Here is a 20,913-nt window from a genome sequence, read left to right on the forward strand (position 1 = left end):
TTGGCGATCAAGGTCTCTTTTTCTGGACTTGGACACGGAACACGGCACGAAGACACACGGCCAGGGCGAGGTTGGATGAGCGGGCAGGTTGGTGGTGGGAAGAACAGAGACCCTCGGAAGATGGTGCAAGGGGTCTGGCTTTTTCACCTCGAGAGATGTCCACGATCACATGCCGTCGTCGGGTACGGTAGGTAAGCTTACCTAGTCTTTACTCATCTACACAGGATGTGATGAGCACCTCGTGCCCTGAGGGGTTCCGTGTGAGCAGGCAGTCTGACGTCATGGCCGGGGCCTAGATGCTCGACGGGACAACGGAGATGCCCAATCTTCCAGGATCACGGAGGTAGTCAGTGATTTGTTCCTCTCCCCTGCCGGATCACCTCGTAAAGACTCAAGTGGGAAGCTTACATACGCTGTCGAATGGTTGGGGTCATAAAAGCAAGAAGCGAAGAAAGAAAAAAAGAAGGAAAGAAAGAAAAAAAGATAAATAAAAAAAGAAAGAAAAGAAAAGAAAAAAAAGAAAAAAATATGACCCCAACGTGGTGGCACGGTTGGGCTTTCACACGGACTCGACATGATGTGATCGTGCAAAAAGTGACTCGGATACCGGGAGTCGAACCCGGGGCTGTTGAGAGAGCAGTCACTCCTGAGGAGTGAGAGTCAACGATGTTACCGCTACACCATACCCGACGAATCAGATGTGGTTTCCGATCTGTGGTGGTAGGCGGCCGGACTCCACCTTTTCACAATGGCGTTCTCGGGCAACGGTGCTCCTTTTTCGTAGGCCGTGTCGCTTATCATGGTTCTGAAGGTAAACACATCACACCGAGGGGCCGAGGGGAATGCAGTACTACCCGTTCAAAACATTGGTTACGTGTAGGCAGGTGCTAGTGTCGACGAGATAGATACCCTATGCTGAGTTCTACCGTGTCGAACTACGTGCCTTGCATCAGCAACAAGCTGCCGGATCGAATTGATTGTTACGATCGGGGCATCTGGACGCCTAGATCTGGCCGAGGAACGACTCGAATTACGCAATGTTACGGGTAGAGAGCGACAGAGCGTAAGGCTGTCTGGAGCATGTTCGGCTGTCAGGCTGATGTAACAGTGCCCGGAAGGTCGCATCTGGTAGTCATACCAAGTATTGAACGTAGTAGTTCAAGGACCACACAAGACAGCGGTCGGTAATAGTTAGGGCAGAAGTACGGATCTCTCTGTAGTTCCCAGCCCTGCCATGTAATCTCAGATGCCGTCTTGATCCCGTGGCGTCTGGGTCCCATGAAAGTATCTCTGTTGTTGTCAGTTGTTGGTACTTCTCTCCCGTGGAGGGAGCATGCCGCGTCCCTGCGGCAGAATGCAAAAAGCAGAAGCGAACCATCACGCATACTGCGTACAATGCCGTGCCACCCTGGTTTGTTGTCGGCTGCGCCGCAATGCAGCGGTAGCGCTTCTTAGGCCTTGTTAGCCCAATCTTAGGTGGTTGTCGGCCAACATGCCCCGTGTGGCTTGGGATGCTCCTTTGGGCTGAACTATGGTTGAGGCATTCGCCCGAGGCTTTCTGGACGAGACGTCGCGCTCTGGCGCAAAAGAGATGCTTTTCTTTTCGCTCGGTATCATTTCGCAGCCGGGTGACGTCTCGTAGATCGATCTGACCCGCCTGCCGGACCCCTGAGATGTATTATTATTGTATAGTATGTACCTTGCAGGACTCGCGCACCAATGACGCCGACTCTGGTTTGGCGTGGGATAATCACACCCCGAGCAGTTGAGCATGCGCCTCTGTCGCCGGCATGGGGTCCGACCGAGTCTTACAGCCCTGCCGCTCCGTTCCCTTGTGGCGGTGGCCCTCCATCGCTGGTTGCAACGGTTGCAAGGGTTGTCAATACACCTCAGGACATGAGCGTACTGCGTAAAACAAGGCCGCTTGCTCGTTACCATCTGAGCGGTCGCTGTCAGCCTGTCAACCGAAGCCGGACAATCTCAAAGTTCGCCAAGATGGGCCCCAGAGATGGGCCGATGTAACTCGTTCCGCGAACCATGTCCTACTTGTGCATGCGGATGTCTTCCGACCAGACTCTCAAGCACGCTCAAGGCATGAAGAAAAAAGCCTAGGGCAGCCTCCTTCGATCGAGGCGCGCCTTTGGGGGTTTCTACTGCAGACCACCCTCTCGCTTTGCTGCCGTTCAAGAGACAAGACAACACCATGAGGATAGGCACCCGACCTTCCATGGCGCGCGTCGCCATCTTCGTGGCGACGCTGCAGCCCGCGCTCGCCGAAATGTTCTACACGGTCACAAGCTACTACGTCTACACCTTGGTCCCGCAGGTGTACCCGTCAACCTGCTCTGACAACTGCAACACCTACACGTACACCAGCACCCTGACAGTCAACCCTACCGTGACGCCCACTGCCAAGCCCGTCTCCACGAGGACACTGGGCTTTTCGTACCTGGACCTGGAAGTCGTGAGCGTTTTCCTGCCCCCTGGCGCCGTTCCCTCGTCCGACCTGTTCACGGCGGAGACGAGCACGCGCAACACCAACGTCTTTACGTACTACGGTATGTCTCGGCAGAAACGCCTTTCCCCGGCCATGTCGTTGTGCTGACCATGCGCCCCAGCCGTCTCCTACACCATGACGGCCCCGACCAGCTGCCCAACGCCCTTCGTCGTCGCAACGTACGGGCGCGTCCACGTGCCGGACGACGTCACACGTTACATCTCGGTCTTGAGCACCGCCACGACCGCCAGATCCTACCGCGGCGAGACGCACACGTACTTTACCTACATCATCGATCGCACAAACGTCCCATCTTCCCGACTTCCCCACCCCAAAAGCGGGTGGGATTACACGTACGACGTCAAGAACTGCCGCAACCCTACCGCCACAGGCGCCGAGCGCTGGGGTCCCAGCACCACCGGCCACGGCGGTGGGCCCTACACTGGCGACGACGACTACGACTTGACCATGTGCACCGTCCGCACGGGCTGCGTCGAGCTTGCGACGTGGCTCATCGTCATCGCCGCGGTCATCCCGTCGCTGTTTCTGCTGGGCTTCATCGAGTCGTATCTCTGGTTCCGCCGGCTCATGCTGGGCAAGCCCGCCCTCCGCCTCGGCACCATCTCCTGGTGCCTGCTCAGCCTGTGGTTCATCTTGCTCACCCGCAAGGCCGACGCCCGCAGGCCGGGGGACCAGGCGCTCATGCGCAACTACTGGAAGAGCCTCAGCGCCGGCACACGCGTCAGGCTCTGGCTCAAGCACGGCTTCCGCTGGCGCTACCCCGTCGAGCTCCTCGGCACTCCGGACGGCACCGCCATGACGACGGTCCCTCCCTCTGCCGCCAATGGCATGGCCCCTGCGTGACAGCACCCACCCACCGCAAGAACATGACTGGCTGTCGCCCGCTCCCTCCCGCAAGACGCCGAAGCCGCAGCAGGGAAGTACGGTGGGTGGTCGTTGTGACCGAAGGAGCTGGGAAGGGTTGGGTTGGCGTTGGGATTTAGGCGTTTTGCATGGAGATTGTTTGGATTCAATACGGGAAATTCATCGCATGGAAGATACCCACAGAGCGGATTCATCAAGGGAAGAGTGGATGGGAATACAGCACTGACTAATACACACAAATGAGTGACATTAGAACTGGGAGGGTATTGGGTTGGTCGCGATAGCTGGTCTGCTGTTAGCCATTTCATAGAAGTTTGTTTAGAACATTAATACCACAGGCGTTTACAGCTTTTCATATTCGCGGCACCACATAGCAGCACCTCTCTCTCGCATGCAGTAAGAAAAGAAAAAAGGCTACTGTCCGCATATATGTTTCGCGGCGAGGGCCAGCTGTCCTGTACTTCCACAGTATATCGCCTCTTTGTTGTTTGGAATGTGAAACGCACCGAGCTACTGAGGATACAGTTCACCATGGAAGTAACTAGTCTTTATCACCTCTACACGTTCGGGTAGTGCGATGGTATTGATCATGACCGTTGAAGCATATGCAGGCTCGGTCTCTGGGCAGCCTGGGATGACCTCTGGACTATGGTAGCTAATTACCACAGTCCAGATTGCTGCATGTCCCTATGAGGATGGCCTTGGCGTAGGAAAGACCCTGCGACCGCTCAGTACATGCCAACAACAGACGTGGCACAAAGAATCTTTCGCCGTGTTTTACGACGCCGTTTTCATCGCATACAGCCGCCTCCCTTGACGATCCCATACACCGTGTGTACGGATCCGGCTCCCGGTCAGCGTGTCGAGTCTTTGTGTCTCGCCCCCCCCTGAAGACCGTGGCATACCCTCCGTTGAATTCACAGCATCTCACGGTTCCTTGGACAAGATGCTGTGCAAGCAAGCTCCTGAAATGCCCCTACGACCAAAATTTACATCATGGGTTCGAAACCATCTCCTGCCGGGTCCGCGGGGGTCGACGCCTGGTTCGACAACCGCCTGAGCTCTGGGCACAAGGAGTGGCTCATTAGCAAATTTTACCAGCTCGAGCTCAACACCATCCGCCGGCCCAAGGCTCTACTGGATCCAGGCGAGCATGCCTATTCGATCCATACGGTAGGCCTGTACGACCGCCGCCAGGTAAAACGCTCATCTCAGATTGCCCCCCAAGTCGGGGGCGGTTGGGAACCGGCCACCGACCTGGACCTCCGCGGCGGCAACGGGGGCTCTCCCGGTGTCACCCAGTCGTTGCTCAAGCGGCTCCGCGATCACCGGGATGAAAAGAGGAGCATCGACCCCTTGGGCCCGGCTTTCGCTAAGCTAGCGACTGCCGGACCGGCTACCAAGGAGGTCACCAGCAACAAGGATGCAGGCGATAAGACAGACGTGATCGATCTCATCGACGATGACGACAACGACGGCGGCGATGGCGGCCGTGGTCAGATGGTGGCTGGGCCCAACACGCCGCTGAGGCTGGAGCTTCGGAGTGTTCGGCAAAAGCTGGGGTATCAAGAGTGGGTGGGTCGGTATTTTGGAGAAGAGATGCAAGAGGCCCAGAACAAGGAGTACAGAGACCTGGAGCAGATGCTCCACGGGCCCGCGTGGACGGGCTATGTCCGAAGCAAGCATGGCGGCGACTCAACCACCTTGGTCAAAGGGTTCCCCATGGTGGAGGAGGTGGTGTTCCTCAAGCATCGAAACCAATGGAGCAACGCCACGGGCGGCATCGACATTGAGGGGGGTCAGTGTTATTGGGTGTCCATCGCCCTTCTCCTCTACGGCACGCCCCGCGCCTGGCTCCGTGTGAAGGCCGAACATCTCAGCTATCTCGAGCGCGCCGTCCTCGATAAGGACCACCCACGGCACGAGTTCTACACGCGTGAACTCCAGAGCCAACAGATGACCAGGGCGACCAGCAAAGGCGGCAGCTGGCAGGGACCTGTGAACCTGTGGGAGATGCTACAGCTCCCTGGGTGTTGGGTGAGCCAAGATGTCGGGTTCCTGACAGCCGACGTCTATGGCGTCTTTCTGGTTGTATACAAGTACGGCTCGTCGAAGAAGCGGGAGCGGGCCGATAAGGTGTACGACATGAAAACCTTTGGGCCGTTCAATGCTCGCCATATCTTCCTCTGCTACATTGTACGTCGTTGTCTCCTTACTGCCCAGGAGCCAGGCAGTGCCGCGAATACGATTGCTATGATGACATTTTGGCCCGTGCTGCCCCTGTGCCCCTGGGTCGCAGTGGTGGCTGCGGTCATCTGAAGCCCGAGACTCTGTGCTAATCAACAGTTTGCGGCGGCCAGAACGAAAATCACTACCAACCGATGGTACCCAACGACTACTACGCCTACGAGTTTAGACTACCGCGCCTGACGCTGCAGGCCACCAGGAAGTATCACCTCGAGACATGCGAGCGGACAGGCCGCTTCGCGGGCGACGGGCCCAAGCACCATTACCGCTCCAACCCAAAGTCGATCCCCGGCGTTACCGTGCAGCCGTGGTTCACACGCGAGCATCTTACCATGGCCGTCGGGTACGGACCGTACGGGCCACGAACGCTGCAGACGCCATGGGCTGGCCAACCGGTCGCGACGCCCACCGCTGCATCGCGACCGCCGAGGACGCCGCCGCGCCCGGGATTTCCCCCTGGCGTGCCCGGAGCCTTTGGGAAACGATCGTTGCCGACTCCCAGCGGGCGCCCCGGAAAACGCCTACACATCGACACGCCGCGAGCGCGCCCGCCTGCGGCAGGCCGCCCTTCGAATCTGTCTGGTCAGGCATCGACCACGGCCCCGGGTCAACCCGGCACGCCAGCCTAACCCGGCGCATGACCGAACCCCATCGACTTGACCCTGTCACGGCAGAGCGGGACCCCCGCCGGCGGCCAACCCAGAGGCGCCGGCGCGCAGACAAGCCCCATCGACCTGGAAGAAGACGGAGAAGATAAGAAAGACAACGCCGGGCACGAAAATGACGAAGCTGAAGACCACGAAGCCGACCTGCCAGGGGTCGTCCAACGCCTCCAGGGCTGAACGAGCCCGCGCGGAAAAACGGCTCAGATCCCGCTGGCCCCGGCCCTCCGCCTCCCGGCCGGTGCCGAGGACAGACCCGTCACCAAAACCCTGCTGAAGGGCGTCAAGCGCCAAGGGGGATTGCGCGCTGGGCGTTCGAGACGAAGAGCTGCACTTTCTGGTCGGAGGCGCAAGGGACCGCCGGTGGGAGGGGGGCTGAAGAAAGAGGAGGTTCTGGATAGGTGGGTTCAGAAGAAGGGGCAGGTGCTGACGGTGCTGAAGATGCTGGGCAGGGTGCGTCGAAGCTTCAAGGGAGCGGCCTTTGTGACGTTCTTGGAGGGCGAGACGGGGTGGTTGGCAAGAGGAAACCAAGGGAGCGAGTCGCATTTCCCGGGGTGTTTGGAGGACTATAAACGGCCAAGGAGGATGAAGTGTGTCGTCTGTCTCGGGGTGTATAGAGAAGGTAGAAAGAAGAGTATGCAAGACGCTGATCAACCGTTGAAGGTCCAGCTTCACATCTCCAACACAACCTAGCAGCCTACTATTGTTTATCATCAGCGTACCTAACACCTCCCTGAGTCAAGGACTATTACGATTCCTTCCACCCATTCAAACCCTCCAAAATGAAGGCTATTCTTATCCTCCTCGAATCTCTGCTGAGCACTTTCACCTCCGCCTGGCGTCTCGAGCTCTTCTCGTCACACAAAGGAACGGCTATCGATCCAGCCAAGAAAAACGGTTCCGGTTCCCAGCAGAATCAAAGAGAAGAAATGATTCCTAATTTCAGAGGTGTTGCCAACAGCAACAACGATCCTTGAGTGAAAGAAACCCCGACCCTTTGTCTTCTGGCTGGCCCGGGGGAGCTTTATCTTCCAGAATCGGTTCGCAGAGTCCTCGCCTGGGACTGGGCCCCATGATATTGTGCTGTGTTCGGTCATGGCGGGTTCAGCCAATGACAGTGACAGAGTAATTACTATGAATGCACGAAAAGCAAGGAATCAAGACAACGAGGCGGGATGGGGGAATAGGTAGGTTTCTTCAAGACATTCTGAAACGATATGAAAAGGGGCAACGACTCGAGGGTGGTTGGGGAAGAGGAGGGGAGAGAGAAGGGCGTGGAGGTGGTTCGGGTGGATGCCGATGCCGATGCCGATGCGGCTGCTGATGCAGATGCGCAGGGGCGGGGACAGAGGAGACAGGCAACGAGGGCGAATGTGGCGACCAAGACCACGAGAAGGAAGAAGGGTTTTGGGGGGGGGGGGGGGGGGTTGGAGGAAGCTTGAGAGGGATGAAGCTAGGAGTTGTGGAAGGGGTCGAGGAGGCTGGATATTCTCTTCACGTTCATTCTTTTTTTTTCTCTTCTGTGCTTAACGAGGGCGTTTCGGTTGGTATATTGGTCGTAAGGTATCTCATTCCACTAGATACCCCACGGAAGACAAACAACACCTTGTCATGTGGAGGCTGGGTGCTGAACCATCCTACCGAGTGGATAGCTATCTAGATAGGCGATGGCGGCGTGGTTTTAGCGAATGCAACGGATGCATCTTGAGGGAATGAAGCGTGCCTGGTAATTAATAACTAGCTCTAGGGTGGGATCGTTACACGGGCCTGGCACCCCGTTCTTTTTCTGCGCATGGGCTGGTGTGTTGTGTTGTGGCCCTGGTGACGACACGCGTTGGGGGGTGGAACAGCAGAGGCCGGTGACTAACATTAGCTCCCAAGTAACTACACCGTACTCACAGCATAGGTACGGTAGGATGGATGGATAGGTAGATACCTAGCATGAGGAATGCATTCAGAATTCTTCAGCCCTGCGTCTCCACAGACAACAGCCTCTCTGGCCTCACATGTGCAGCTCGGCCGCTTCAAAGTTCCCACTCGTCTTCCTGGGCAGTTCGTCGTCGGACCCCTGCGTTGACGCTTTTTGGTGACAAACTTCACCCGATTTGGGAAACCCCACGGATTCCACCCACCAACCAACGCCATGCGCATGATCCGATTCCAGGCTCTCGGTTCAGCGCCCAGCCTGGCTGATATGCATTGATATGCATCTGCCCCCCTCCCCCCCGGCGCACCGGCCACTGCCGGCGTTCTGGCGTCGCATCAGGACACACGCCAGGCCCTTGGCGGTTCCAACACTGCGCAAACCATCGATTGTCCCGTTCTTCAGTGACGACGGCCATTGGTGGCACCACAACCCCGGAACATGCAGTTTCCAATCAACCAGGCCCTCGGAAGCGCTGCCGCTGTTGAGCATGCATGCGGCGAACCCCATCAGGCAGAGGGTCTCGTTAGCTCGTTGGCTTGCGGTGGGAGGCGTGTCACTTCACTCCCCCCCCCCCCCGAAGATGCCGACGAGCGGGGTCAGCCTGACCCAGACCAGCCCAGACCCCTGAGCGGCGCGTTGCAGCAAACAGGTGATTTAAAAGCGAGGACAGCACACCCAACCCCCGACGTACATAACTAATCCCGTTGCCTTGTCCCGTCCGCCTGGAACGGGTTACACCAGGCTGTCTTTGTGTCACCGCACCGTAACGCAGGGACCTGCGCCCCCCCCCCCCCCCCCCCCTCCCCACCGCTTCTCCATCCAAGACCAGGGAGAGAGAGAGAGAGAGAGGACGACATCTTGCGACTTACTTGGTTTGGGTTTTGTTGCTTTTGCGGGTGTTTTTCTTTGGACGTCTCACATCGACTGCATACCACCCAAGGACTGCTCAACACGATCCCCCTCCCATCCTATAGTATCCCACCATGGCTTCCCCGCAAGACCCTGCCCCCAGCGCGACCACGCCGGCGGCCCCGGACAGCCCTGTTCCCGCTTCCGGTCCCGAGATGACCACCATCCTGGTGGCGGATGACAACATTGAGGAGAACGATGGAGACTCGACGTATGGGGTAAGAGATGGACAAAGGGAAACCATCAGCCGTCGCCATGGCTGATCGTCGGTGCGCGGATTCTGACTTTGGCCCATAGTCCGTCGCGAGCTCGTCGACGTCCCTCGCGTCGAGCATTCTGAGGCTGCGCCAGGAAAACGGCCGCAAGTACCACTCGTACAAGGCCGAAAAGGGTGAGTTGGTCCCCTTGAGGATTGCCATCAGGGGGGGGGGGGGGGGCGTGCATGAGGGAGGTGCTGACAGGAGATGCTTAGAATACATCCTGCCCAGTGATGAGGTGCGTCTTCGCACGGCGGAATCCTCCGTGCTGAATCCTGCGTTGCGCGCCGCTGATGACTTACCGAATTGTGATGCGTGCAGCAAGAGACCGACCGCCTCGGTAAGTCGCTGCGAGCTCGCCTTTCGTGACGGGGGGACCTCGGCTGATGATCAACCGCACGCCTTCCGCAGACCTGCAGCACTACATCTTCTGCCTCACCTTTGATAACCAGCTCTACACTTGCCCTGCCGGCCGAGACGGCAAGCCGCTGAACCGCGTCTTCGACGCCGGCACGGGCACGGGCATCTGGGCGATGGACTTCGCGGACGAGCACCCCGAGGCGCACGTCATCGGCGTCGACCTGAGCCCCATCCAGCCCAGCTTGTGAGTTTCCTTGGTCTCGCTCTCGCCCCGCCATCTGCCGGGAGGGAAGATCGGTTTCCGCCCAACGGTCCGTCCATCGGGGCTAACCGAACCAGCGTCCCTCCCAACGTGAACTTTTACGTCGACGATCTCGAGGACGAGTGGACCTACAGCGAGCCCTTCGACTTCATCTACGCTCGCATGCTCACCGGCGGCATCGCCGACTTTCCCAAGTTCATGGAGAGGTCCTTTGAGTAAGCACCTTGAATCATCCCGCATCCCTTTACCCCCCGTTACCAAAGGCCCGCCCAGCTCACCCTCGCCGCCAGGAACCTCCGCCCCGGCGGCTGGCTGGAATTCGCCGACATCACGTTCCCCGCCGGGTGCGACGACGGCACCCTGCCCGCCGACTCGGCCATCCTGAAGTGGAACACGCTCGCCCTCCAGGCCGCCGACACCATCGGCCGCTCGATCGAGTCGGGCAAGAAGTACAAGGAGCAGATGGAGGAGGCCGGCTTCGTCAACGTCGTCGAGAAGGTGTACAAGTGGCCCATCAACCCGTGGCCCAAGGACGCCAGGTACAAGGAGATCGGCGCGTACACCGAGATCAACATCGGCAGCGGCCTCTACGGCCTGAGCGTGGCCCTGTTCACGCGCGTGCTGGGCTGGTCCATCGAGGAGCTGGAGGTGCTTTTGGCGGGCGTGAGGAAGGAGTTGAGCAATCGGCATATCCATGCTTACTGGCCCATGTGAGTTGTTTTTTTTCGGTGGTTGCAGGAGCCGTGGTGCTGGTTGATGGCGGTGCTAACCCATGTGTTCCCCTCCCTGCAGCTGGGTCGTGTACGGCCAAAAGCCGGAGGATGGAAAGAAGCCCGTGCCCGTTCCGGCCGAGGCGTGATGAGCAGGCAGTGATGGACGAAAGCAGAGCGCAAAGAGGAGGAAGAGGGGGGGGAAGGAGGATGACGAGGATGACGAGGATGGGAAGTGAGGGAGACTGTTCATGTTTGATTTAGCGATGCCCATGATTTACGTACCTGTCTGTTTCGATCCGTTTCTGATGTTGTTATCTGAATCCGAGGTAGTAACCAAAGCAAGAATGCCTACGATGTAGGGAACCCGTCGATATGAAGAAAGGCGAGAGAGAGCCCCTGCAGGGTCTACACGGTAATGCAGCAGCAAACAAAACTCTGCGATGTAATTCCATGACCACCTCCCTTGCCCTTGTCGGATCCTCGAACCCAACCGACACCACCAAGCCTTGCCCCAACGCCGGTGCCAAATGACGGCCCACCCAGGTCTAGTTGTGTCGCTGGACATTGCTGCCGCCGCGTCTAATACAAGAGAATGTCATAGCCATCCCTGTTGATCCTCACCTCGTCCCCGACCCCGTACTTCCTCCGGAACAGCTCAAACATGATCAGCCCCGCGCTCGTGCTGGGCACCTGGCGGATCGTGTTCCACCAGAACCCTCGGTACAGCCACTGCCGCATCGTCAGCCCCGCGGCCTTGGCCTCGGCACGGCACTCGGACCACGTGGTGCGGTACGCGGCCCGGTAGGCCCGGAACATGGCGCGGTGCGCGCGGCCGTGGAACAGCGAGGACCGCCGGCCTCCCCTCGCCGCGCCCGACGCGTCCCCGCGCCGCCTCGCAGCCGCCGAGCCTCGGCGTCCAGCCCTTCCAGCCGCTCCCAGTGCTCCGCCTGGACGTGAGACAGCGGGTGCAGGACGGCCTGCTGCGCGATCGAGGCGCTCATGCCGGCCAGGAGCAAAAACGCCGGCTCGATGGCGTAGTGCGGGCGAATGACGGGCGGCATGGCCGCCGCGGGCTCGTTGTCGTCGTCTGCGGCGGCGGCGGCGGCGACGTCCCCATCCGGCCGGGGTTCTCCCTTGTGCTGCTGCTGCTGCTGCGGACGCGGCTTCGGCGGGCGCTTGTTGGCCAGCACGATGACGGCGTCGTCGTTGAGCGCCCCGTAATACCACCGCACGAACCCGTAAAACCCCTGCGCCTTGACAAACTCAAACACGCTGAAAAACACGGCGCTCCCGAACCCGTCCTTGAGCAGCGAAAGCGACCAGCCCGCGAAGCAGCCCCTGACCCCGATCTCCCTCAGCTTGGCGGCGCTAAACGCCCACATGCTCGCCGGCCTCTCCGCCCGCGCCGCCGCGACGGCGGCCACCTTGCCGTTCTTCAGGCTGCCCCGCTGCCCGTCATGCCCGCCGCCGCGACGGCGCCGTCCCACCGCGCCTGGACGGCGTCGAGCGGGGCCGCGACGACGCTCTGCACCGCGCCGGCCAGCAGGCCCGCGGCGAAGGTGTCGCCCGGGTGCGGCGGGGGTACACGCGGCGCGAGTTGCGGGCGCAGTCCGGGTGCAGCCGGCCCAGGATCTGGAGGTAGCTCGTGTAGAGCACGGCGCCGACCGACACGTTGGCGAGGAGCGGCGGGAGGACCTGGTCCGGCACGACGCGCCAGCCCGAGTGGCGGACGGCGGAGGCGAGGAGGGCCGGGGTCGTGCCGCGGAGGCGGGTGAGGAGCCAGCGGGAGACGCCGGCGGACGATGAAGAGGCCGCGCTGGCGCTCGCGCCGGCCGTTGCCGCTGCTGATCCGGCTGCTGATGGTGCGGCAGCGGCGGCGGCGGCGCGGCGAGCGAGGAGAGCGGGCGGGCCGAAGCGGCGAGGGCCTGCTGCTCGTGCAGAGCGCGGGCGTAGACGAGGTAATCGACGCGGGTGCGGAAAAAGGCCTTGACGGGGGCGCGAAAGTAGAAGGCGACGGCTTGAGAAGTGAGGGCGCGAACGCCGGCGGCCGAGGCGCCGGTGGCGGCGTGGGTGCCCGCGGGGGGTTTCTCGGGGAGAGAAGTGCCGTCGGGGAGAGCAGGGAGGATCCCGGGGTAGAGGTTCCCGATGCCCTGGTCGAAGGGATAGGAGGAGGAGGAAGCGGTGGTGGAGGGACTGTTCTTGTCACCTCGGTTTGGGTTGTGAGAGGGCGCCATGCTGTGAGAACATGGTGTTTCGTCCTCCTACGTGCCCCCCCCCCCCTGTTTCTTCTAGGCTGTGTAGAGAGTTGGTCTCAGACACCTCAAGCCTCTTCTCGAAAGGCTTGGGCCTTGTTTGCTCAAGCTTCCCTGTATGCACAACCCCTGGTAGCTCAGCGTGAGGTTGAGAAACAGAGGCCTTGTGCTCTCAGCTCGGGTGTTGTTCTAAGACGAGAGCACCGCCCACCGGAACTCTCCGACCTGAGGCGCCCGAAAGTGGGGTCTTGGGCCCTTCTGAGGGACTACCAGGGTTAGGGTTCAGCCTCACAGCACAACTTATCGCGGGGTTCGGCGAGGATGTCAGGGGGTGGCGACGACAAGGACGAAAGCTCAACCTGGCAACCAGTAATTACTGCGTAGAGGAGGATGACAAGATAGGTAGAACAACAAACCCACCGAAATACCGTGGTCCAAACTGCTTCGCTGACGCCCTCTCACCTCGACTCTCCCAAGTGTCCATGAAAGGGGCACAGGGTCGGAGGTTGACCCTAATCACCTACAGAACACGTGCTTTGACGCAACCCCTCCGTGAGCCACCCTCACTTGCAATGTCACAGAGGATGCCATCAACGAGGCTTAAGAGGCTAGTTATGCGTGCTGGGAACATTGCTGGTTTTTGGCAGCCGTCTGATGCCCAAGGGGGTAGATGAAGCGGCGGCGGCCTCGACCACCGCCGAGGGACAACCCGGCTTTGTAGGACTTGGATGCAAGCTGAGTTTGCGCAGTGTGTTCCTGGTAACTAGTTATCGTTGAGGAGGGATTTCTACGCCAAGAAGTTCCTCGAGTCCCGTTGCAGCGGGCATGCAAACGTGCTTGGCGCACGTTTCTGATGGGCTGGCGGAGGTGGTAATGAGCGTGTAGCGTTGTAGCGTTACATGGGCTAATTCCAGGGGGCGGCGGCGTGGATCAATCAATCCCATGGGCCAACGGCGGCATGACGGCTTCGGGGCTTCAACGTTCCAGCGATGCCCGCTCTCATAGGCCAGGCTGCTCCCTGGCTGATTTCGGGTACAGGACGGACGGGGCTGGAATGCCCAGGGGTTGCTTACCATGTTCTCGAGATGAGCAAAACCACAGGACCACCTCTTCCTGGCGAATACCACGGCGCATCATCATCGCCAATCTAGGATACGAAACGGAACTTTCGACGGTGACATACTATAGAAGCCAGCCCCGTGGGGTTGGCCATGCCTGGATATCGAATCATTAGGGGTCAAGCCATCGAACCAGGGGACTGCGGAATTTCGCCTAGGCCGGATGGAGCAGGTGCTGTGGTTGTAGTGAAGCATTCTCGAAGGCCAACGGAGGGGGTTCCTAGATCATGCGGGCATGAGGGGCAGGTTCAGGGTGAACCACCGATTTACAAAGCTAAAATGTACTTCTTTCCCCATGCCGGCCCCTCCCAAGCCATGGCAGCGAATGTCCACACCGTGAGATGCTGTATCGCATTCTGTCGTCGTGCTGGTAACGGTCGTGCAAGGAACAACGGTCGTCTACGATCCAACGGCTGCCGGCATCGCGTTGCAGGCTCACCCTCCTCGCTACCCTCCCTTGTACCATGACGACCCATCTCCTCCTCGCCGCCCTGGCGGTGCCCGCTGCCATGGCCGGGGTTGTCCCCGCGCCTCTCCTCCCGCGGGCGCCCAGTCCGCCCCAAGCCCTTCCCCAGAACGCCACGGCCAGAGACCTGATGTGGCAGCCGTCTCTCGACTTCGACACGGACGGCTGCTACAACGTGCCGGCCATCGACGCCCAGGGCAACGTCGTTCAGGGGCTGCCAAACTCCTTCACCGGCCTCGCCACCGACTGCCGCGACGCCTCCGACCTCGACAACAACAACGTCTACGCCCGCCAGCGCTGCAACAACAACTGGTGCGCCTACCTGTACGGCTACTACTTTGAGAAGGACGTCGCGCTGCCGTACGTCGTCGACACGGGCCACCGGCACGACTGGGAGCACATTGTTGTGTGGACCGAGGTGCTGGACGGCGGCAAGAACGAGGTCGCCCGCTGGGTCGCCGTCTCGCAGCACGGCGACTACGAGATCAAGAAGGCCTCGGACGTCCGCTGGGACGGCTCCCACCCCAAGATCGTCTATCACAAGGACGGCTGGCTGACGCACTGCTTCCGCTTCGCCAACTCGGCCGACGACAAGATCGAGAACCACAAGGGCGTGTGGTTCCGCGGCGCGCTCGTCTCGTACAACGGCTTCCCGTCGACCGCGATCCGGGACAGGCTGACGTCGCACGACTTTGGCAAGGCTACCATCGCGTTCAAGGACGCGACGTTTGCGGGGAACCTGGGCAGGGCCATGCCCAAGGAGATCAAGAACTTCAATACCGGCTGGGACGATCCCAGCATGGGTTCGCCGGGGTGGCCTTGATGAGAAGGGGTTTCGCAGTTTTGGATATCGCATTTTGAATTTGGCAGCCTAGGACTTTTTTTTCTAGAGACTTGACTTACGAAGGGTCATTTGGGCATGGCATGTCAATTGGGTCATGGCGGCTGATTCTGTTGTTCGTTTGTTAGGTTACCCTTTCATGTTTGTATATATATCATTTCCCCGTGATTTTTCTTTTTCTTTTTGGCATTCGCAACTGTTTCTTTCCCTCTTGCTCCTGGCCACGACACGACTGTAGGCATAAGCATAGTCTTCTATCAAGGCAGAAGATACAAGCTCATTATGTGTTCGCGGATGAAATCGAATCTCTTGTTTGCCAGGTTCACCAAGGATAACGGCGTTATCACCGACCAGGCTCGTTCCTGAGGGGATGACTCTTACCAAGGGATTTTTTCTTTCGTAATTTTCTAGCACTGATATACCCATTATTCTATTTTGCCTTGCCCTCGCAGACCATCAGAAACACGATGTTGCACATGACGGTGGTATAGAAGAGAGGGTTAGGGTTCTTTGCGGGAACATAGTATGGACCGACATATAAGTGCGGTGCTATAATTAGCTTTCAATACCGCGAACAGCGAGGATCTGAAGCCATCCTCTCAACACTTCCATGCTCAACACCTTCGTTTCCAATATTCAGAGCGCCTCTTCAACGCGCCGCCGCCATGACAACCCTCGACAGCCTCCCCACCGAGGTTGTAAACCTTGTTGCTTCCGCCATTTGCCGTGATCGCTCAACCGCTCATTGCCTGGCAAAATGCCAGCACGACGAATTTCCGGTTCCCAATTTTCCTTCCTCCAACGAGACCCCAACGCGTTCCCATGCCGAGCGCTTCAGGGCCTTGAACGCCCTCTGCTTGACCTCGCGGCGTCTCCATGCCGTGGCCCTCCTACACCTGTACCACCACGTCGAGACCCCGTTCAGATGGTGGCACCTCGGAAACACCCTCGTCGCGCGTCCAGACCTGGCTGCTCATGTTCGATCCTTCTACTACACGTACCTTGACGACCTGAAATATGACTATCATGATTGCGGCAACGAGGCGACGCGCGACCGGCGCCTGCACGCCGCGTTCCTCCGACGTCGGCGCGCGTACCTCGACACGCTCCCGTATTCTCCTCGTCCGTGGACCTTGGTCTCCAGCCAAACGCTCCGCGACGGCACCCTGCACATGCCTATGGACCTGCTGATCAGCCTTCTCCCGAACCTCGAGGTGGTGAGCATCCACATGACCTGGGGACCAGCGTTCCGTTTCTGCCTCCCAGACTCGCTGCCTCGGCTGCGCCACGTCGACGTGTCCTTTAGGGAGCCGGACTACGATCCATCTAACTTGGGCATGGCACACACGGCGCCTCTCTTCCGTGCAGCACGTACCAGCCTCAAGAGCGTGGTCTTGAGACGCTGCGCCTACTACCCGCCGCTCCGGACCAGAGATCGCGTGAGCGAGCAGCAGAAACGACGGCTGGAGGAGCTTGAGAGGGATGGCGTGTTTGATGACGTGGACGAGGACTACCGTTCTCTTGAAGACGATTGGTATCTCTACGGGGTCAAGCGACCGCCCAGCCACACGCCCGGGGCCCTCGAGGATGGTGATCGAGGAGAGGACCGTGACGAGGAGAGTGACGCCTACGTACCTTACGACTATTCGAATGTAGGACACAGGGAAGAAGACTCGGAACTCGATGGCCAACCGACCCTCCCCAACGCCACTCATCTCGCGCTCTGTTCCTCCTTTCCCCGGGACGGCCAGCTGCGGAACCTCCTCATGGCCTTTCCGAACCTCGCTCACCTCTGCATCCTTTCCGAGGAGATACGGAACAAGGGCGAGATCGAGGCGATGGATCCGCTGCTGCGTGAGCTCACGCCCCGGCTCGAGTCCTTTGTCCTGTATCGGCCTGAATCGGAGAAGAACAACGAGGCGGCGAAAAGGCTGCTGCAGGGCCTAGAGGCGCGCGGTGTTCAATGCACCGTCAAGCCGGCACACGGGTCGCACCTCGAAAGGATAGAGGCGGAGGATGAAAACAAGGTGGTGGCGTCTTGGGTCCTTTCCATACCTTAGTACCTATGCTGTAGGTGCTGCACAAGCACGCAGGCATCCTCGGATCCCTCGGACGAGGGCGTGGCGTGGGCACCGAGCGTTGGTGTGCTCATCGCGCACGGAAGAATCTGGAATGGCTGCTCCTCCCAACGACCATTCTTTTGTGCCTTGTTGCGTAATTCACGCACCTACACGGCACCGGCGCGACGTCGTCCCGCCTGAGCATTGGATCACCGATGTGGTGTTTTTCCTGGACGTCCGGCGAACCTCCCCAGCCAACCCGGCCCACGGTGCCGTGTTGCGGCCGGGGCAAAGCTTGGGCGATCCGCGGGAGAGCGGCCGTTTACCCGGAATGGGAACCATGGAGGAGCTGGTACCGAGCTAGTTAGACCCATCCCCCGGGTCACAACGCGGTCTTGCCGACCGTCGATTTCGATTCGCCGCTAGCGTCAATTCATGCCCGAAGCTGGCCAAAAGGAGCAAGTCGCCGGCCGTGGAGCCGCATGTAACGCTCGCCATCCCCGGACTTTTCTCCCCAACCCTCCCGCTCAACGGTCGTCCGCAATGGCGTTTGGGGTGCGCTGGCATGGTGCCATTCTTGTTGACCTTTGGCCTTGGGCTTGGCTGCGAGGCAAAATCAAACAGGCCCGGGTGGTTGCGCGCAAGGAATTCCCTTCTCTTGCTCCTTGTCTACACGGGCATGGAGAGAGACATCCCGACCACCTGCTTGCAGCGCGGGCCCACGGTCGCTTTCGCAGACGCTTCCTCCGGCGTCATTGATCATTTTTCCGGCAGTCTGCTGTACTTGTACACAGTACATGCCTGGCCGGACCAAGAAATAGGATCCCCCCCAAAGTTCCATCCACACATGGCGATCTTCCAGCTGTCGCGCTACCCACATTACGACATAGCGTAGCACCGACGCCGGGGATGCGACCCTCGAAGATTGCCCGGCGGGGCGGTGAAGGCACGGCATGGAAGACAAGCGAAGTTGGATGCCATCCTCATGATCAATGAACACGTCGCGGGGCCAGGACCGGGTAGAATGCGCTACTATAAATCCAAGATGTTTGCATCCCCGATCTCTCTCTCCTACCTCTCTCCACCGCTGGCCATCCGCCACCCCACGAACTACCGCATCGCCCAACATGAAGCTCTCCACCTCCGTTGCGCTGCTGGCCGCCGCCAGCGCGCAGGCTCACTGTGCGTAGCCTCCATCCTCCCCGTAACGGCCTCAAGCAGCCTGCCTAACGCGCTCCCCCCTCCTTCACAGACACCTTCCCCCGCACCAAGGTCGATGGCGTCACCTCGGCCGAGTGGGAGACGATCCGCATCACCGAGAACCACTGGTCGCACGGCCCCGTGACGGACGTCTCGTCGCCGGCCATGACCTGCTACGAGAAGAACCCCGGCCAGGGCGCCCCCAAGACGGTCAACGTCCGCGCCGGCGGCACCGTCACCTTCACCGTCGACACCGACGTCGGCCACCCGGGCCCTCTGCACTTCTACCTGGCCAAGGTCCCCGCCGGCAAGACCGCCGCCACCTTTGACGGCAAGGGCCCCGTCTGGTTCAAGATCTTCCAGGACGGCCCCGGCGGCCTCGGCACGAGCTCCCTGACCTGGCCCAGCTTTGGTACGTTGTTGCTACTTTTCTCCCCCTTCTCTCCCCTCGGCCTCCGACCGCAAAAGAAAGAAGGAAAAAAGCTCGGTGACTAATGCCTCTGCTACAGGCAAGAAGGAGGTCTCGGTGCAGATCCCCAGCTGCGTCGCCGACGGCGAGTACCTGCTCCGCGTCGAGCACATCGCGCTGCACAGCGCCGCCAGCGTCGGCGGCGCCCAGCTCTACATCTCGTGCGCCCAGATCAACGTCACGGGCGGCACGGGCACGCTCAACCCGGGCCAGCTCGTCTCGTTCCCCGGCGCCTACAAGGCCACCGACCCGGGCATCCTGTTCCAGCTGTACTGGCCGCCGCCGCAGCAGTACATCAACCCCGGCCCGGCGCCCGTCAAGTGCTAAGCGGGGCACGAGGAGGAGGGGGGGGAGGATGGAAGAGACGACGGCGAAAGGAGTAGCGGTGTAATGTGATGATGGTGAAGGAGGGGGTGATGATGGTGGTGGTGGTGATGATGGGAGCGGCGTAGGGGAAAAAGAGCATGATGTGGCTAGGAAGTGAGACCACACCCCCTTATAAGAATGGGGGCAGGGAGGACAGCAAGCGGGGATGGATGAGAAGAAGAAGAAGAAGTGTTTGTACATACGTCCTTCTCGGTACATATTGCGCATTGCGCACCTAGCCAGCTGGACCCCACCAGACATTATGGGATTTCCTTTGTCATGGGCCTGTGGTCGTCCACATCGTTCCCCTACATTGTTGCATGCTGAAGAGTGCAATGCTGTATGAGGATGTATCTGCAGGTATGTATATACTTAGGTTTCCATACTCTAACTGCTATGAACCGCAGTCGGTTGTTCAGTGGATGGAAAAGGTACATGCAGACGTGTTCTGGCCAAGGATTGCGTGTGCTGTCCTGGATTGCGCAGCGACTTCATCACGGGTCGTGTTCGAGGCGGCAGATGCCGCCACATACCGATTCAACTGCCGTACAGGCTGGCGGATAGACGGTTGTATCCCGAGCGCTTGCATCGACAAGCCCCTGAGGTCCCTCGATCGATTGCGCACCGATTTTTCACTGTTGGTATTTTGTATTGCATGACCAAAGACTCTCTCAAGGTACTCCTATTATGTACCTATGCATGCTGATATGCAACATGTGCTTCTAACCGAATACCGGACCCATGAACTCAAGAGCCAGGCGCAACGCTTTCCGTCAAGAAAGATATCGTCATCCCATGTCCCATCATGTGCCATCTTGCAAGCGAAAGCCCCTTCGTCTCAACAAAAGACTGCTACCCCAATTTTCCAGGGACGCCGGATGGTTCCCCTTTTCAAGTGCAATAAGGAATGCCATTGATGTACTCGCAATTCCTCACGCAGGTGGCCGTAAGGACCAGGTAGCTGGCGTTGCAGACGTAGATGGCATGGCTTCCGTTGTGGCTTCCGCAGTAGTACCGGCCTGTTTTTCCACGGTGATCCGAATTAGCATGACGAAGCGTTTGAGAATGATGCGATTTGACGTACCATTCACGCAGCCGGTCGGGAGAGGGCTAGGAGGCGTGGCGGCAGCGAAGGCCGCGAGGGAGAAGAGAGTGGCGAGAGTGGTGAACTGCATCTTGACGGCGATAGACGGCTCGGGGGGGGGTGGTAGAGTCTTGCGTGGGCGGAAAGGTTGCGAGGGCTGGCCTGTGTTGATTGCTGGGTGGTTTTGGTTTGAGTGAAGGACCGGAAGAGGAGATGTGTAGACTTTGTTGGACTATTTATGTCCTGTTCCTTGACCATCTCTCAGAGTTGAACACTCCTATGCGAGTCCAGGGATGTGAGATGGCCGACAAGGCTGAGAATAGCTGGACTCCATGGCT

The 20,913-nt window shown here is 59.4% G+C and overlaps 8 protein-coding genes and 1 non-coding gene across 9 annotated transcripts; 6 read left to right on the top strand and 3 right to left on the bottom strand.

The window, feature by feature from the left end:
• Positions 1–598: 598 nt before the first annotated feature.
• On the bottom strand, positions 599–690 carry VTJ83DRAFT_t80. Its single transcript has one exon. It is a non-coding gene; the product is annotated as a tRNA-Glu (tRNA).
• Positions 691–2,203: 1,513 nt separating this feature from the next.
• Positions 2,204–3,361, top strand: VTJ83DRAFT_2916 (uncharacterized protein; the record flags this gene model as incomplete). Its single annotated transcript, XM_071009239.1, has 2 exons — positions 2,204–2,558; positions 2,619–3,361. 2 exons carry the CDS (start codon positions 2,204–2,206, stop codon positions 3,359–3,361), a joined length of 1,098 nt encoding a protein of 365 aa, XP_070866797.1.
• Positions 3,362–4,378: 1,017 nt separating this feature from the next.
• VTJ83DRAFT_2917 (uncharacterized protein) lies at positions 4,379–6,471 on the top strand (the record flags this gene model as incomplete). Its single annotated transcript, XM_071009240.1, has 3 exons — positions 4,379–5,578; positions 5,743–5,981; positions 6,333–6,471. 3 exons carry the CDS (start codon positions 4,379–4,381, stop codon positions 6,469–6,471), a joined length of 1,578 nt encoding a protein of 525 aa, XP_070866798.1.
• A 2,730-nt stretch (positions 6,472–9,201) lies between these two features.
• On the top strand, positions 9,202–10,865 carry VTJ83DRAFT_2918 (uncharacterized protein; the record flags this gene model as incomplete). Its single annotated transcript, XM_071009241.1, has 8 exons — positions 9,202–9,345; positions 9,425–9,518; positions 9,600–9,622; positions 9,706–9,724; positions 9,796–9,988; positions 10,084–10,221; positions 10,297–10,716; positions 10,799–10,865. 8 exons carry the CDS (start codon positions 9,202–9,204, stop codon positions 10,863–10,865), a joined length of 1,098 nt encoding a protein of 365 aa, XP_070866799.1.
• A 433-nt stretch (positions 10,866–11,298) lies between these two features.
• On the bottom strand, positions 11,299–12,953 carry VTJ83DRAFT_2919 (uncharacterized protein; the record flags this gene model as incomplete). Its single annotated transcript, XM_071009242.1, has 4 exons — positions 11,299–11,611; positions 11,680–12,159; positions 12,207–12,351; positions 12,521–12,953. The coding sequence occupies 4 exons, from the start codon at positions 12,951–12,953 to the stop codon at positions 11,299–11,301; spliced, it is 1,371 nt and encodes a 456-aa protein (XP_070866800.1).
• A 1,600-nt stretch (positions 12,954–14,553) lies between these two features.
• VTJ83DRAFT_2920 (uncharacterized protein) lies at positions 14,554–15,378 on the top strand (the record flags this gene model as incomplete). Its single annotated transcript, XM_071009244.1, has 1 exon — positions 14,554–15,378. One exon carries the CDS (start codon positions 14,554–14,556, stop codon positions 15,376–15,378), a length of 825 nt encoding a protein of 274 aa, XP_070866801.1.
• A 683-nt stretch (positions 15,379–16,061) lies between these two features.
• Positions 16,062–17,456, top strand: VTJ83DRAFT_2921 (uncharacterized protein; the record flags this gene model as incomplete). Its single annotated transcript, XM_071009245.1, has 1 exon — positions 16,062–17,456. One exon carries the CDS (start codon positions 16,062–16,064, stop codon positions 17,454–17,456), a length of 1,395 nt encoding a protein of 464 aa, XP_070866802.1.
• Positions 17,457–18,583: 1,127 nt separating this feature from the next.
• On the top strand, positions 18,584–19,452 carry VTJ83DRAFT_2922 (uncharacterized protein; the record flags this gene model as incomplete). The annotated part of the gene is made up of 3 exons (XM_071009246.1): positions 18,584–18,638; positions 18,709–19,068; positions 19,166–19,452. 3 exons carry the CDS (start codon positions 18,584–18,586, stop codon positions 19,450–19,452), a joined length of 702 nt encoding a protein of 233 aa, XP_070866803.1.
• Positions 19,453–20,382: 930 nt separating this feature from the next.
• On the bottom strand, positions 20,383–20,666 carry VTJ83DRAFT_2923 (uncharacterized protein; the record flags this gene model as incomplete). Its single annotated transcript, XM_071009247.1, has 2 exons — positions 20,383–20,510; positions 20,576–20,666. The coding sequence occupies 2 exons, from the start codon at positions 20,664–20,666 to the stop codon at positions 20,383–20,385; spliced, it is 219 nt and encodes a 72-aa protein (XP_070866804.1).
• Positions 20,667–20,913: the final 247 nt, after the last annotated feature.

This window comes from Remersonia thermophila, chromosome 3 (assembly GCF_042764415.1).
Source record: "Remersonia thermophila strain ATCC 22073 chromosome 3, whole genome shotgun sequence".
Lineage (NCBI taxonomy): Eukaryota > Fungi > Ascomycota > Sordariomycetes > Sordariales > Chaetomiaceae > Remersonia > Remersonia thermophila.